General features: G+C 54.9%; 1 protein-coding gene across 3 annotated transcripts in view; it reads right to left on the reverse strand.

Moving 5' to 3' along the window:
• Positions 1–11,862: 11,862 nt before the first annotated feature.
• Positions 11,863–14,481, reverse strand: part of GLIS1 (GLIS family zinc finger 1) — a 227,767-nt gene continuing 225,148 nt past the window's right edge. For all 3 annotated transcript variants that reach the window (XM_082615911.1, XM_082615912.1, XM_082615910.1), the window contains one exon: positions 11,863–12,335. In XM_082615911.1, coding sequence (XP_082472037.1) covers positions 12,178–12,335 — 158 coding nt within the window. In that variant the 3' untranslated portion in view covers positions 11,863–12,177. The remainder of the gene's footprint in view (positions 12,336–14,481) is intronic.

The following is a 14,481-nucleotide window of genomic DNA, read 5'->3' on the forward strand; positions in this document are numbered from 1 at the left end:
ATTTGACGACCCAAAGTATTCTCTCATCCAGAGTAAATGTGTTTGTTCGTTCACCTTTCCTCATATGTGTGTGAGTCTCCTGGCCACCAAGATCCTTTGTCTCTAAATATGTTCCTGTTGGTCCATGTCCCTCTGCAACAATGGTACCCAGACCAGCTGTTATTCTACTGAAATCCCATGGAGGACAAGTAGAGCAGGCCTTCCTCTCTGGTCCTCCAGACCAGAAGACACAAAGTGGCTAACTACATGCCCAGTTACACACATGGGTGTCTTTTGTGAGGCTTGCCCAATGTTTTAAAATATAGGAAAACCACATGTTAAAGTTCAGACTTTCAGTTTTTCATGGAGGAAGGACTAGATGGGAAGATCCGGCAGCATCAGGCCCGCGTTTCCCCATGCCACAGTCAGCTGGAGCTGAGTAGCAGCTACCCCCTTGAGACAGGGTACCAGCTCTCTGGTTTGCCACAGTCCCTACCACTCCCTAGCATTGACAACAAGATGGTTCCACTCATTAGCATGTCCTGACTAGTCCCGGAGGCAGTTGAGTTTGTAGCCTATCCTGTCCCTTACCCCTGATGGCCTAGTTCTAGAAATATTCGTTTAGATATCTATATATTTTCAAATCATTTGTTAGCAAAGAATAGGCCTAAAAGAAGCGATACATTGGCATGAAGTTGTGATGGGGAAAAAGCTCAGGAAAAGAGCCTGGCTCGGGGTGGGAGGGAGACGCAAAAGGGAGGGGATATGGGAACATATGTATATGTATAACTGATTAAATTTGTTATAAAGCAAAAAAAAAAAAAAAAAAAAAAAAAAAAAAAAAAAAAAAAAAAAATAAAATAAAATTTGAATGATAAAAAATATATTAGGAAAAACAAAAATATAATTGTATCAACTGCAACAAGGTAAAACAAAACCACAACAGAAAAAGAAAAAAAAAGGGGGAACAAGCCAAAATGAGCAGAACAATAACAAAGTGTAAAGAACAACATAAAAGTAGAAAAATAAAAGATTTATTAGAAAAAATAAAAATATAAATGAACCAACAACAACAAGGTAAAACAGAACTCCAACCTAAAAGAAGAAAGAAGAAGAAGAAGAAAAAAAGGCCTTGGCTACAGAGGTGGAGTTTAGGCAGGTGGTAGAACTAAACTACCTTTAGACAGGGGTGGGGTTTAGGGTGGGGTGGGGCCTAGGCTCAGGACCCACGCAGCTGAAAAGGCCTTGGGGGTGGGGCCTAGGCAGGGCAACACTGAAGCGTGGAGCGGAGCCTCTGCTTAGGACCTGTAAGGAAGCGGAGAGGCAGCACATCCAAAGGGGGTGCTCTGGAGTGTGGAGCTCTGGAGTTTGGAGGTAAGACCCTGGGTGAGGGTGTGTGGGTGGGGTTTAGGCCAAGCCTGGTTGGAGAGGGTCTGAGAGGGTCTTTTCCCTTTCTTAATGGTATCCTTTGAAGCACAAAAAATTTTCATTTTAGTGGAGTTCAGTTTATCTTTGTTGTTTTTGCTGCTTATGCTTTTAATGTCATATTTAAGAAAATATTGCCTAATTCAAGGTTGTGAAGATTTACTCCTATTTTTTTCTAGGTTTTATAGTTTTAACTCTTTCCTTTAGGTCTTTGATTCATTTTAAGTTAATTTTTGTATATGATGTGAGGTAGGGGTCTAACTTCATTCTTTTGCATGTTGTCCCAGCACCATTTGTTGAAGAGACTATTCTTTCCACGTTTAATAAATGATACCTATTGTAAATACTAGTTACAGAGTGCTAGAACCCAAAAAGGGCTAAAGAAAACCTTAGCAACTATAAATCCCAATCCTCTCATTTTACAGGTAGGGAAACAGAGTCTTGGAACTGTTGCCTGGGGGAGAAGGGAAAAAGGAGAGTGACCAGCTGACAAAGCCTGAGACATGGCTCCTGTTTTCCTTCCCTGAGTTCTACACTCAGTGGCAAGTCCCTGCCCTTTCCTATCTGTAAAATGGGGGTTCAACTGATTTCCCTTCAATCCCTTCTGAGGCCTGGGTGAAACTCTGTGTCTTGTTGACAGACCTGGAGGTCTTGGGATTCGAGAGTTGGGGCCATATCCCTGAGTGGAGCCTGACAGCCACATGGGGATCTCTAGCCAAACTGTGGGCATCCATGCTGTGTGGCATACTGAGCGTTCGTTGTGTGAAAGGAAGACTTCAATGACCTGGCCTCGAGGAACTCCCATCATTAGGAGATGAGATGCCCTGAGAAAAAGGTCATGGAAAGACTGACCAGCTTGGAGGGGCTGTGTGTATCCAAGAGCCCTGGCTGGGAGTTAGAAAGCCTGTGCATCCAGTCTCTGCCACTCTCCCACTTATAGAGTGACCTGTGCAGGCCCCACTTCCCTTTGTCTCTCCTGGCTCTGAGCCCATGACCCTGTGAGCTCATCTAGAGCCTTTGCACGCTGTCATGTGGGCTGTTGAGCATTCACTCTGCTCTGGTGCTGGAAGCTGCATTGTGAACAAAACACAAAGACCAACTTGAGGGGCTTCCCTGGTGGCGCAGTGGTTGAGAGTCCGCCTGCCGATGCAGGGGACGCGGGTTTGTGCCCCAGTCTGGGAGAATCCCACATGCCACGGAGCAGCTGGGCCCGTGGGCCATGGCCGCTGGGCCTGCGCTTCCGGAGCCTGTGTTCCGCAACGGGAGAGGCTGCGGCAGTGAGAGGCCCGCATACCGCAAAAAAAAAAAAAAAAAGCCAACTTGAAGGAAGTGGGACTCAGAGGAAGAGGAGCAATCTTAGGGTCCAGCAGCCCTGGTCTGATGCTCTGAGTTTGGATTGTTTCTCTCTAGGTTGTTTGAAGAGTGAACGAGTTAACGTATGTCATGTGGTTGACACACAGAGGGGGCTCAAAAAACTCTTGTTGTCATATGCAAGGTCTGAAAGTTGGGGAGGCTAAGGCAGGCTCTTTTTTGGCCAGTGGGAGGGAGTAAGCAGTCTGGATTGTAGAAGATATCTTGACCTTGGAGTGATGGCCTTGCCTTTGGACAGCCCAGGCCCATCCTCTGGCAAGGTTGCATTCTATCTTTGTTTCTGGCAACAGCAAGATTTTCCCTCCTTAATTATCAACCTATTCAGGGAGATGCTAAAAGCAGTGCCTGTTCCTGTGCATACGTCCAGTGGCCATCAAGAGGGCTCCATGGAGGAAAGTCTATTTCAAGAGCACATTAAATGCACAGAGAAAAATTGAGAGGAGAGACTTGTAAGCGATGGGAAGGTAGGTCACACCGGGGGTGCTTCCAGGTGTGGGTCCCTGAAACACCTTTACAGAAGCCTACCTTGCTGGATGAGTGTAAGAATACTTGGAGCATCTTCAAATTCTTTTTAGAACAAAGTGATGTATAGTGAATTACTCAGTTGCTGAATTGATAGATGGAGGCTGACGCCTTCTCATCCCTCACCACCACTGTGGCTTTCCACGGTCACCAAATACTGCCGCCTCTGATTTCTTATGTCTTCCTCAGCACAACCTTATGTGTAATCATGGTTTTCATTGTTCAGTTGAGGACACTAAGGCTCAGAGAGAGCATGTGACTTGTCTAAGGCTGCACACCCAGAATTTGAATAGAGGTCCCAAGCCCTGGGTAGAGAGACTGGAGTGTTCTGGCCAGTGAGGCTTCTGCCCAAGACAACATGGGGTGATGAGAGCGCTGCCCTGGAGCCCTGAAACCAGATCTACCACCAAGTTACCATGTGTCCCCAGCCAAGTCAGACCAATTCCTGGGCCTCAGTTTCCCGCTTGTATCATGACCCTGAGTTTAGAGTTATGAGGAGAATGCTCAGGGCATTTATCTAAATGGGCAGCCCTCAAATGGAAGAAAATAGTTACATTTCTTAAGATCCTACTATGTGACAATATCACCCTATTTAATCTGCCTACTAGGGGAGGGCCATCGTCCCATTTTACAGAATAGAAGCCCAGACTCAGTGAGGAGACCTGCCCAGGGCCCCAGTCTGAGCAGATCTGAGGACACAAGAACCCCTGCTGTCAGTGCTCTGGGCCTCACCATCTTTTGGGAGCCACAGACTTCCTAAGCCTCAGTTTCTCCATCAATAAAAGTAGAGCAGCGGTGCCAGTCACATTCCAGGCCTCTCTGGGGCATGCAGGCACCTTGTAAAGCCAGGATCCATGGAGACGGCTGCACAACACGCAACGCCTGCTGGGGAGGGACCACGAGCCTGTGCTCCTGGCAGCCCGCCCCACGCAGAACTTATGACTTCAACTTGGGGCCACCCCCCACCTCCCCCTTTGCTTTCTAGCAGGAGACACCCACCACCTCCCCCACACCTCCCCTGGGCCCTGTCTCAGGTTGCTCACCGGTCCGGGGTGGAGGCACAACTGACCCGGAGGAAAGCTTGGGTGAGTGCAAAGTGCCAAACTTCTGTGAAAGCGCCAGCTCGCCCCAGCACAGGCCTTCCCAGTTTGCCAAGCAGATCTCCTGTTCCATTAGAGCTCTTGATTCTCCAGGAGCCAGGAGGGCTGTGAGTATCATTCCCATTCTACAGATGAGGAAACAGACACCCCAAGTGTGAAACAAGTCAGTGGCAGAGGCAAGTGATAAACTGGGGTTGACTCCCAACCTTGGGATTTCATCTCAACTTGGCATGTGCCATTCACCCCAGGAGTTTGGGGAGAGCAAAGTACTGGGGCTCGGAGGTTGACCAAGGGTGAGGGCTTTGCAGTCAGAAGGACATGAGTCCAAAATCTGGCTTGGCCGTGTGTGATCCTGGGCAACTGACTTCATCTCTCTGGCTTTTAGATTTCTTATCTATAAAACGGGGATGAGAATAGACCTTTGCTGCAGGGCTGCGTGGAGATTAAACAGATTACACACATCAAGCACTGACGGTGCGGCCCCTGCTAAGTGACGGCCGTGAGTGTAATCTCAGGACCAGCATCCCCAGCCCTCCCTCCCGGGGCACTGAAGCTGTTGGAGGCTCTCGGATGGTCCGGCCGCACAGTCGGCAGAGGAGGCTGCGCAGCATCAGGCATCAGGTAGGTGGGTAAGCTGGTTTCTGAGCAGCGTGGTGACCCACAGGTCATCTGGGCTCCTGTCCCTGCTGCTCCAAGACTCGGCTGCCCTCAGATGGCTCGTTCCTGAGGGAGCTGCTGGGTGCCCAGGCGGGGGAGGCTCTGGCCTCACTGCCAGGGACTTGCTGAGCTGCTTCAGGCACAGCCTTTCCTTCTCTGGGACTTAATTTTCCTCTTGTCAATAATACCTATCTCTCACCTCCCGACCTCAGGGCCAGTCTGACCCCTCGGAGCCTCGGTTTCCCCATCTGGGAAGTTAGGGCGTTGGTGAGATGCTGCCCCGACTGCGGCCTGGCTGCCCCCAAGGCTCCAAAGGCCGACAGATGCTCGTGTGCTCAGTGTGCAGCCCCTGGGTCAACACTGCTCTTCCCTGCAGCCTCCAGACCAGGTGTAGTCTCCTGATGCCTGCCTGCCTGCGGGGGAACGAGAGGCGGCTGAGAGCAGAGGTCCCATCCTGGTCTCTCCTTGCTGCTGTCCTGGGCTTGAGGCCTGACAGCCCTGAACCTCTGAGAAATATTGAGGCAGTAACCCAAGCCTCGGCCACCTGCTTTCCCTGCAGGTGTGCAGTTACTCACCTGGACACGCGCTTCCCTCCGTCCAGCCTCAGGGACAGTGATGCTGGGTGGCTGGCCCTGCTGCAGCCTGGGTGGGTGTGAGACAGCGGCTGCCTCAGAGTCCTGGGTGAGCCTGAGAGGCCTTTCGAGATTGTGCAGTCCAGCCTTTGACCGAGTGACAGGACTGCTTCATGGCTTCCTGCACACTCTTGCTTGTACACCCCCAGGGATGGGGAGTTCACTTCATCCCAAAGTAGTCCGTTCTGCTTTCGAGGGCTTTGCCTTTTAGAAATCTGAGCTCTGCCCCCAGCCCCACTCCCTGGCATCCCAGTCTTGCTTGCTTGAGCGTCTCCAGCTCCCTCTCTCCAGGGCTCCCCGCAGAGCTTTGGGGTTGGGGCCAAGGCCTCCTGAGCATGCCTCCAGCACGTGCAGCCACTGTCAGGTAGGAGGTGAGCAGACCTCTCCCTGTCCTGGCCCAAGTTCTGCACACACATGTGTGTCACTGGCATATTACCCCAAACAAAGAAGCGTTTATTAAATCCCAACTGTGGGCCAGGTCCTGCACTGGGCACTGGGGACACAGGGCCCCAACACGGTCCCTGCAGTGACAAGACAGTCATACAGGGAAGGTGAACTGAGTCTCCAGCCCCTCCCCCAGCAGGGCCCTAGCCTGGACTTGCCTCCTGGACCCATCCAGGCTGCCAGGCCAGCGAGAAAAATCCCAGCCTGGTCACACCAGGACCACATCAGTTCTTTTCTGGAAAATTTCAAGCATACCCAAAAGTACAGAGAAGTAAAACGAACCCCCAGAGAATAGTGGAGTGGACCCTCCTCCAGCTTCAGTGCTTTCAACTCAAGGTGAAGCCTGTTTCTATCCCCTCTGCACCTCCCCCCTCCCCAAGTTACGTTGAAACCTGGCTGCTCCAGTTCTTCCTAGGCCCTGAAATCACCCACCAGACCCCAGTCCAAGCCCTGGCCCCGTGGGAGCTCAGGCAGCCCCCAGGCTCCTGCACAGACAGGACACATGTCCTTGGTGGAAGCCTGGCACAGGGGCTGTTACGTTGGCCTCTTGGTGGCCCTTCTGCAGGGTCCGGCTGCACCACAGCCCCCGGGACCCCTGGGAATAAATCAAAGAAGAGCTCTGGCTCCACAGCCCTGGGGCTGATGAGGGCTGGCAACTCCTGCCCGGTTCACTTTCCATTTGCATTTCCCCCCAGAGACACGATCACTTAGAAACTTATAAATCCCTGGCAGGGCTGACGACCCAGGAAAGTATATAAACTGGCACTTGTAAAAGCATAATGGTCCCCTCTGGGTGGCGCAGAGGGGCATGTGCCAGAACTCTTCTGGTTGCCCCCCAGGACCCGCACTGGGATGCCAGCTCTGTCTGCCCTGACTCTCTTGGCAGCCTCAGGCGAACCACCTCTCTGAGCCTCAGTTCTTTCCTCTGTAAAATGGGGCCATCGCACTTACCTGGCAGCATGTCGCAGCAATGTCATGCAAGTGCCGTAGGAGCCATAAAACATGGACTGCAGCAGCTTTTCTGGTGGGCCGGCAGGGTATGTGGACAGAGCACAGGCTGGGTCCAGGAGGCCAGGGTTCTCCCCTGATGGTCACTGACCTGCTCCGTCACTTTGGACACATCACATCCCCTCTGGGCCTGTCTCCTCATTTTGAAAATTAGGGCTTGGTCAGGCAGTTGAATTTACAAGTATTTGTTGTGGCCATACTGTGCACGAGGTTCTGTGCAGACGGGCCCTTGTTTTCTTGCTCCCATCTCTCTGCTCCATCAGTGTATGTAACAAATAGGTGTTGAGCACCTCTGTGTGCCCAGCGCTGTCCTAGAAGCTGGGCAGTCAGCAGTGAGGAGGACAGGTCAGGACCTGCCCTCACAGGGCAAACGTTCTAGTGGGAGCTTCCCCAATCCGTTCCTCCATGGGCGCAGGCAGGAGGTGGCATCTCGGGTATAAACCTGGCTCATCCCTCCTGACTGCTCCTTTGCCTGGAGCCCCATTCTCCACGCCCTTTAGGCTGGATTAGGGAGTGTGGGTGGAGGCTGGAAGCGGTTGCAGAAATGGAATCTCTCTGGGTCTTTCCCCATCTGTGAAGTGAGGAGGGTGGAGCAGGTGGCCTCAGCAGGTGCTCTCAGCCCTGATGGTCTGGGTCACGGGGGACCACAAAGACCACCAGGAACAGAGGATGGGGAGGCAGGGGAGTCCCTGGAGGGCAGATCCAGGTATGTGCCCAGCATCAAGGGGAACCCTGGGCCTGGCTATGAAGGCAAAAGGGGAGGTCCTAAAACCCATTCACTCCAGAGACCCCTGGCAGGTGGAATTCAGGCTGAGGAGGGCGTCAATGTCATGGGCTCCGGTCCCGGCGGCAGAAATAGGGCAGCTGGAGGCAGCAGTGGCACAGCAGGGGTCAGCGGTGGCTCAGGGAGCCAGAGGTGAAACAGCTCAGAAGCGCCGGGATCCCGGGGACAGCCAGAGGGACCAGCCAAGGGATGCGGGCCGGGTCGCCGCCACCACCAGGGGGCGCTCCTTCCTGCCCACCCGAGTCCCGCTGCCTCCTACTCAACCAAATGGGCTGCAACTCGCACTGCTCTGGGCCTGCTGCCGGCGGCGCCGGGATGGATGGACCAGGAATCATGGGCAGAGGCCTGAATGTGGGTGTGCGGGACTTGCAGGCAGAGGAATCCAGAAGCTTTGAAGTCACAAGAGAAGCCCTCACCATCACTGCCACTGTGGGGCATCTACGTGGGTAGGGCGGCCGGGGACACGCGACTTGAGAGGAGACTGAAACAACAACTGGCCGGGGGCTGGTTTTTAACCACAGAAGAAAACAAGTACCGAAGCACAGGGCTGGGAGATTCCACTTCCGACAGAGGATGATCTGAGTTGACACCACGCTCCTCTACCGTCCCCACTCCAAACACATATAAATGCTGCATAAAATATTGCTGGGGAAAACCCCAACTGGCCGCTGCCCCAAAAACCTCTCCCACCCACCTCCTCTAGGCTTGCCTCTCAGCCCTCCTCTGCCCCTTGGCCATCAAGGCTCGATGGGGCCTTGGGCAAGACCCCCTCGGCCCCTGGACCACAGAGACTCAGACGGGAGTGAGAAAGAAGGAAGCACACATGGGAGGGTCGGGAGAGAGAGAGAAGGAAGCCTCCTTGTCTGGGATCAGACCTCGCAATTTAAAGAGAAAGGGAAAGAGAAAATGGAGGAAAAAGAGAAACAAAAGGAATGGGCTGGGAGGAGCTGAGAAAGGGAGGAAGGAGAGAATTGGAGGAGGAGGGAGGGAAAAAGGGCGCTGCAGAGAAATGGTGAGACGGGGAGAGGGAAACGGGAGGGAGGAGAGCCACAGAGGGCCAGGGAGACAGCAGACAGACAGGGAGACGGAGGGCAGAGAGACAGGGAGACAGAAAGACAGGGAGACGGAGGACAGAGGGACAGGGAGATGGAGACAGAGGACAGACAGGGAGACAGAGGACAGACAGGGAGACGGAGGGCAGAGAGACAGGGAGATGGAGGACAGAGGGCCCCGATGGAGACAGAGACCAGGCATAAGGGAGGCAGGCAGTCTCAGCCTGGCCTGGACAAAGGCTAGGGCTGCGGGGCTGTCTGGAGTGGCTGCGCTGGAAGGGGAGCGTGGTCACTGTCTCTGCAGGCCTGTGTGTCTGCACTCTGGGTCCTCCTTGAGGGCCCCCGGGCTGACTCAGCTCCACTGCCCTGCAGACCCCACAGGGCCCCCAGCCTTGGCCACCCTGCACGGGCTCCCCAAGTGAGAAACACCACGCCCTCCACATGACCCGGGTCCTCCCTTGGGAGGGTGGGCAGCAGGCACGCCTCCTCATTAGGGGCGGTAACCCCCATGTCCCCTGTGATGGTGTGACTCCTGCGGCGGAGTCCCTGGCACAGGGTCAGAGCTCAGGAGGGGCCACGGTTCTCCGTGTTTTCTAAATAAGGGATGCAAACAGCACTGGCTGGGAAGGCGCTCAGGTCCAGTCTCCCAGAGGGCCCTGCCTGCTGCTGTGCTCCCCTAGACTTGGAGGGACCCTGCAGGCTTGGGGCATCAGGGCAGAGGATCCCCTGAGGATGCCACGAGGAGGAGCGGAGGCTCTGAGGAGATCCCAGAAGGGGAGGGGAGCAATCACATTTCTAGCTCATGGTCGCTTATGAAAGCTATGACCTACTGAGCCCTACTGCGTGCCGGCTCTCAGCACCCGCCTGGTCCCCAGCTCACTTGTCTTTTTTCTTTCTTTGTCCTTTGCTTCTCCTGCCTTTGTCTCCTTTTCTCCCTTTCTCTGGCTCTCTGAAATTAAATAGGATCCAACTGCCAGCTCCCTGTGTGTTCTCCTGCTCACGACTCAGCCCTTTTCATTATTAATAGAAATATGTCCTCATTGTACAGCTTAATTCTGCTTATCTGGAGTGGATTAAGTGCTCACAATGACATGCAGTATTGATTCCTGAGCATCCCTGTTAAAGGAATTTTACCACGACCTAATTAGTTCCATAAAACCAGTGGGGGACGGGACCAGGGGACGAGGGGAGCCTGGGTGGGAGTCAAGAGCCCTGGATCTCCATCCCATAATGCCAGTGTGCTGAGTGACATCGTGCCCGTTCCTCCCGATGTCACTGGGGAGGAACTGGCCTGCTCCGGGAGGCTGGAGCTGGGAGAGGAGGTGGGAGCCAGGTCACCCCGAGTCTTCAAGCAGTCAGAGGTGCACTGGGTGAGAGCATATGCTCTGGAGCCCGAGGCCTAGGTTGGGATCCCAGCTCACCATCTGCTGGCTGTGCTGTGAGGGCAAGTGACTTAACTTCACCGTCCCTCAGTTTCTGCATCTGTAAAATGGGAGGAACTGTCAGTCCAGCTCTGGCAGGAAGCAGATGGTCCTCTCAGTGTTGGGCAGTTGAGGAAGGTTCAATGAAGGGACTACACACAAGGCTGTGAGCCGGGTGTCAGGCAAGCAAGAGACAGCGCAGTGTGCTGATTTCCCTAAGAGTGGGAGCAATTCCAGTGTCAGCCCCTGCCTGAACAGGTAGGCTGGGGGCCATGTGAGAGGGCCCCTGACCTTCAGTGGAAGATATAGCCTGCCGGGGACCCTCCTTCTTGCCCTCCCTGCCATGCTGGGCTCCTCATTGGCTGCAGCCAGCCGGGAGCCAGCACGAAGGGAGCCCCAGAGATAGGTTGGTGGGGGGGGGAAGCCAGGCACGCGTCACAGGTTCTGTCTCCACTTGGTTGGGTGGCTTCTCTGAATCCTAGTTTCCTCTCTTCTTTATAAAGAAGGGATTGCTGGATCTTTCCATCTTGCTTTGCCTAACGCAGCCATGCAGTACGAAGAGGTGTCCCTTTGACGTGGGTTTGAATCCTGGTTGTTCCTCTTATCTAAATGGGGATAGAAAGACCCTCCACAGGGCCGTTTCCCAGAGCCGGGGTGGGGTGGGGTGGGAGGAGAGCCCTGCACAAAGTAGGTGCTCAGTAAACATGACCTCCCTTGCTTTATTTCACTTCAGCAGTAACGAGGCAGGAATTTTCCCTGAGGACTTGCTTTTAACAAGCTGACCTTCAGGATGACATGGTGAGACACAGGACACTTGTCCAGGGCACCTGCATAGGCCTGGGCTGTGGGAAGGGCAGCCGCCTTGTGGGAGCCTTGGTGCCCTCCGAACTGGCCTCCGCTTCCCTCCCTCCTGGGCCACTCAGGGTGGGTGGGGCTCTATGTAAAAAGGATGTTCTCTCCACCCCCGCCCGCCTGTAGGGGCCCTGCCTCTGCACCTTGCCCTCTGGAGGCTGTTCGGGCTCTGTCCCTGGAAGGCCTGCTCTGCCCTCCCCTGGCTTCCCCTGTTTACCCAAAGCCAGTGCCAGAATTGAAGCACGTTTTCCCACCAGCTGAGGAGTCAGTGCAGAGAGCAAAGGTCTGGGTCATATAGGAATTCCAATTTCAGTCCCAGCCTTGGTCTGCTTGTCTGCCAACGGGGATGAGCCTGCCTTTCATTGATGTCCTGGGACCAGTGCTGGTGTCTGTAAGGCCCACAGCACGTGGTGGCGGCCCTGTGATGCGGGCCCCCGTCCCTGCCAAGGGAACCCGGGGACCGAGCTGGGCTCTGCACCTCGGCTCTGTTACACACTCCTCCACTGCTCTCCTGGTCTCGGCCTCTAGGCTGAATCACAAAGCAGAACCGGGCTCCCAGGTCTCATTTCCAGTTTTTAATGTTTTTCTTGTAAAACCAAAAATATAAAACTGGCAGGGGAATGGAAAACAAGTTCTGTACATTTTATATACACGAGGTCTGTGATTTTGAAACCATTGGGGAAACAAAAGGAAGACACAGTCAAGGGATGCCACAGGTCACGGATCCTGACGGGCACCTCTGAGCACCTGGCTCAGGCTCAGAGGCTCACTCCCGGCCAGTGCTGCGCAGCTGCCGCAGACCAGGCACCCTGCGTTCTGCGGAGCAGTGGCCTGGCTGCTCGGGCTGGGTGCCCCGAAGGTGGGAACAGATGGCGGGGTGGGCAAGGGAGCGTCTGCGGTGGAAGTCAGGCAGGTGTGGGAGGCGTTCCTTCAGGTGTCTGTGTAGATGGAGGGGATATGACTCAGGCAGTGGTCAAAGGCCCCGTTGGGGAAGAAGCCGCAGTCCTCGGGGCCGCCGGACACGACATCTTCCGATGGCTGTGGTGGCAGCACTGTGGGGCATGGGGCCTCGGCCAGGGCCTCGTAGCCTGTGGGTGTAGGGGGACAGGGTCCAGACTGGAGAACTCAAGGGCCATGCCTTGTCATTTTTTCCCAGCTCCCAGACCCCACCCTCCTGCCCAGGGTCCCTCATCACGGTGTCCCCTCAGCAGGGTGCTCTGAGACCTCTGCTCTTCCAGATGGGGGAGCTGGTGGGCAGGGTGGGGGCTTGGGAGGAGGCTCCCTAGGCCTTGTACCCCCAAGGGGCCCAGGGCAGTTGGGGAGAGAGGCAAGAGCTGGCGTGGGGCAGTCCATCACCCAGTGCTGGACTGTGGTGCAGAATGTGGGGAGGAAGGGGAGGTCGAGGTGGGAACATCACAGCTCTAGCCCTCAAGGGCTGGTTTTCTCCTGGCAGAAGGACCCCAGCCCACCGCCACCCTTTCAGGCTCCTATGCCCCAGCAGACACAAGAAACCCGAAGAAGGGGGCCAGCACTCATTGGGCGTTTACCAAAAGCTCATTTAAATCTTGTCTCACTTAAGCTTCACAACAATCCTATGAGGTGTGATTCATTATCCCATTTTACAGGTGAGAAGACAGGCTCAGAGAAGGCAAGCTTCTTGCCCCAGGTCATAGTAAGCAGGGGAGCAGGGATTTGAACCCAGGTGCATCTGGCTCTGAGACACCTGGCTCTTCCATTGAACACACTGTCTCTGGGGTGGGGGTCTGAAACCTAGAAGGGGCCTAGAGAGGCCATCTTATCCAGTCCCTGCCCTAAGGACTCTGTCCCTGAGCTGCTGTCATGAATTTGTATAACCTGAGACAGATGGGTCTCAGTCTTCCTGTCTATGCAATGGGATCAGACCAAACTAATGCTGAGGCCCCATGGCCCTACCTTGTTGGTCCGGATTCAATCCTGTGAGTCTGCTCTCAGCTTGGCAGAGGAGGTGTGGGCAAGGGCACTGGATGCTGGGCTGCCACCCAGACAGCAAGGGAGAGAGGAGGCCAAAAGAACCCCCTACCCAGGTGTGGGGGGCATGGAAGCTGCCTCTCGCCCCCGCTCAGAGCTATTTATTTCAGGTCTTGCTGCTAAACCAAGAAAATCCCACCTAGAGCTGGATGGGGCCAGGGGGAGGATGGGGTGGTGAGACCTGGCAGCGCTGGAGACGGCGGTGGTGGGTGCCTAATCATGCACCAACCCACGTGCAAACAAACACGGAACACGCCCCCCCGCCCCCCGCGGACCTGTGGTCAGGTTCACATCTGCCTCTCATGCATGCGTGTGACACATGTCCACTCACAGAGATATGTACACCATACCCGAACACACAGGCACATACCTGCACACAAGCATGCTCATATGAAATGGCTCAAACATGCTAATACACAACCATGCACACACACGTGTACACACAAGAGGGGAATCACAGGAGGAGGACACGTGTGTGCACAGACACGGCATGAACATCAGCACAAGCACGATGTGGAGCACATGTTTGCAGACACAAACACACGTGCCGTGCCACCGAGCTCCTTACACACATGGGGCGCTCACACTACCGGGAACCCACTGTGCTGGCCCTGCATGCACATGCATGCACATGGCCACAAAGACGGGCCCCACAAACACGTGTAGAAAGAAGACATGCACAGACCCGGAGCGTGTGTGTGAGCAGGAACACACGGGTCCACACGCAGGTGACCCACAGGTTTGTGTGTGCTCGGCTGTGGCCTTGGTGCTTGTCCCTGGTCCTTATCCCTCCACCCCCAACTGCACACACCCAGAGCTGCCCAAGGGGCCTCCAGGAAGGGTCTCAGGCTCCCCTTTGTCTGGGGCTCCACCATCCTGCCCAGGCCTTGCAGCTTCCAGCTAGATCTGAGCCCCGAGGCTGATCTGGGGTGGGCTTGGCTTGGGGACTTGCGGTACCACCCATCTGATGCCCCTTCTCTGACCAGGCCTGGCCCTGGGGTCTGAGACCTCCACTCGGGCTGTGCGAAGCCCTCCCCTCTCACTGGGTTCTCTACCCCAGCTGGGGGCATTACTCAAGGAAGGCCCAGGGCCCTGAGGGGGACACATGTGCAGCATAAGGAACAAGCACAACCTCTAGGCTCTGTCTCTTCCTACAGTGTGGCCTCTGCGGGCCTCGGTTCCCTCATCTGTTAAATGGGGATCAGTATTTGTCTCATTCCCTGCTGT

Source organism: Mesoplodon mirus, assembly GCF_964341445.2.
Source record: "Mesoplodon mirus genome assembly, chromosome: 3".
Taxonomy (NCBI): domain Eukaryota; kingdom Metazoa; phylum Chordata; class Mammalia; order Artiodactyla; family Ziphiidae; genus Mesoplodon; species Mesoplodon mirus.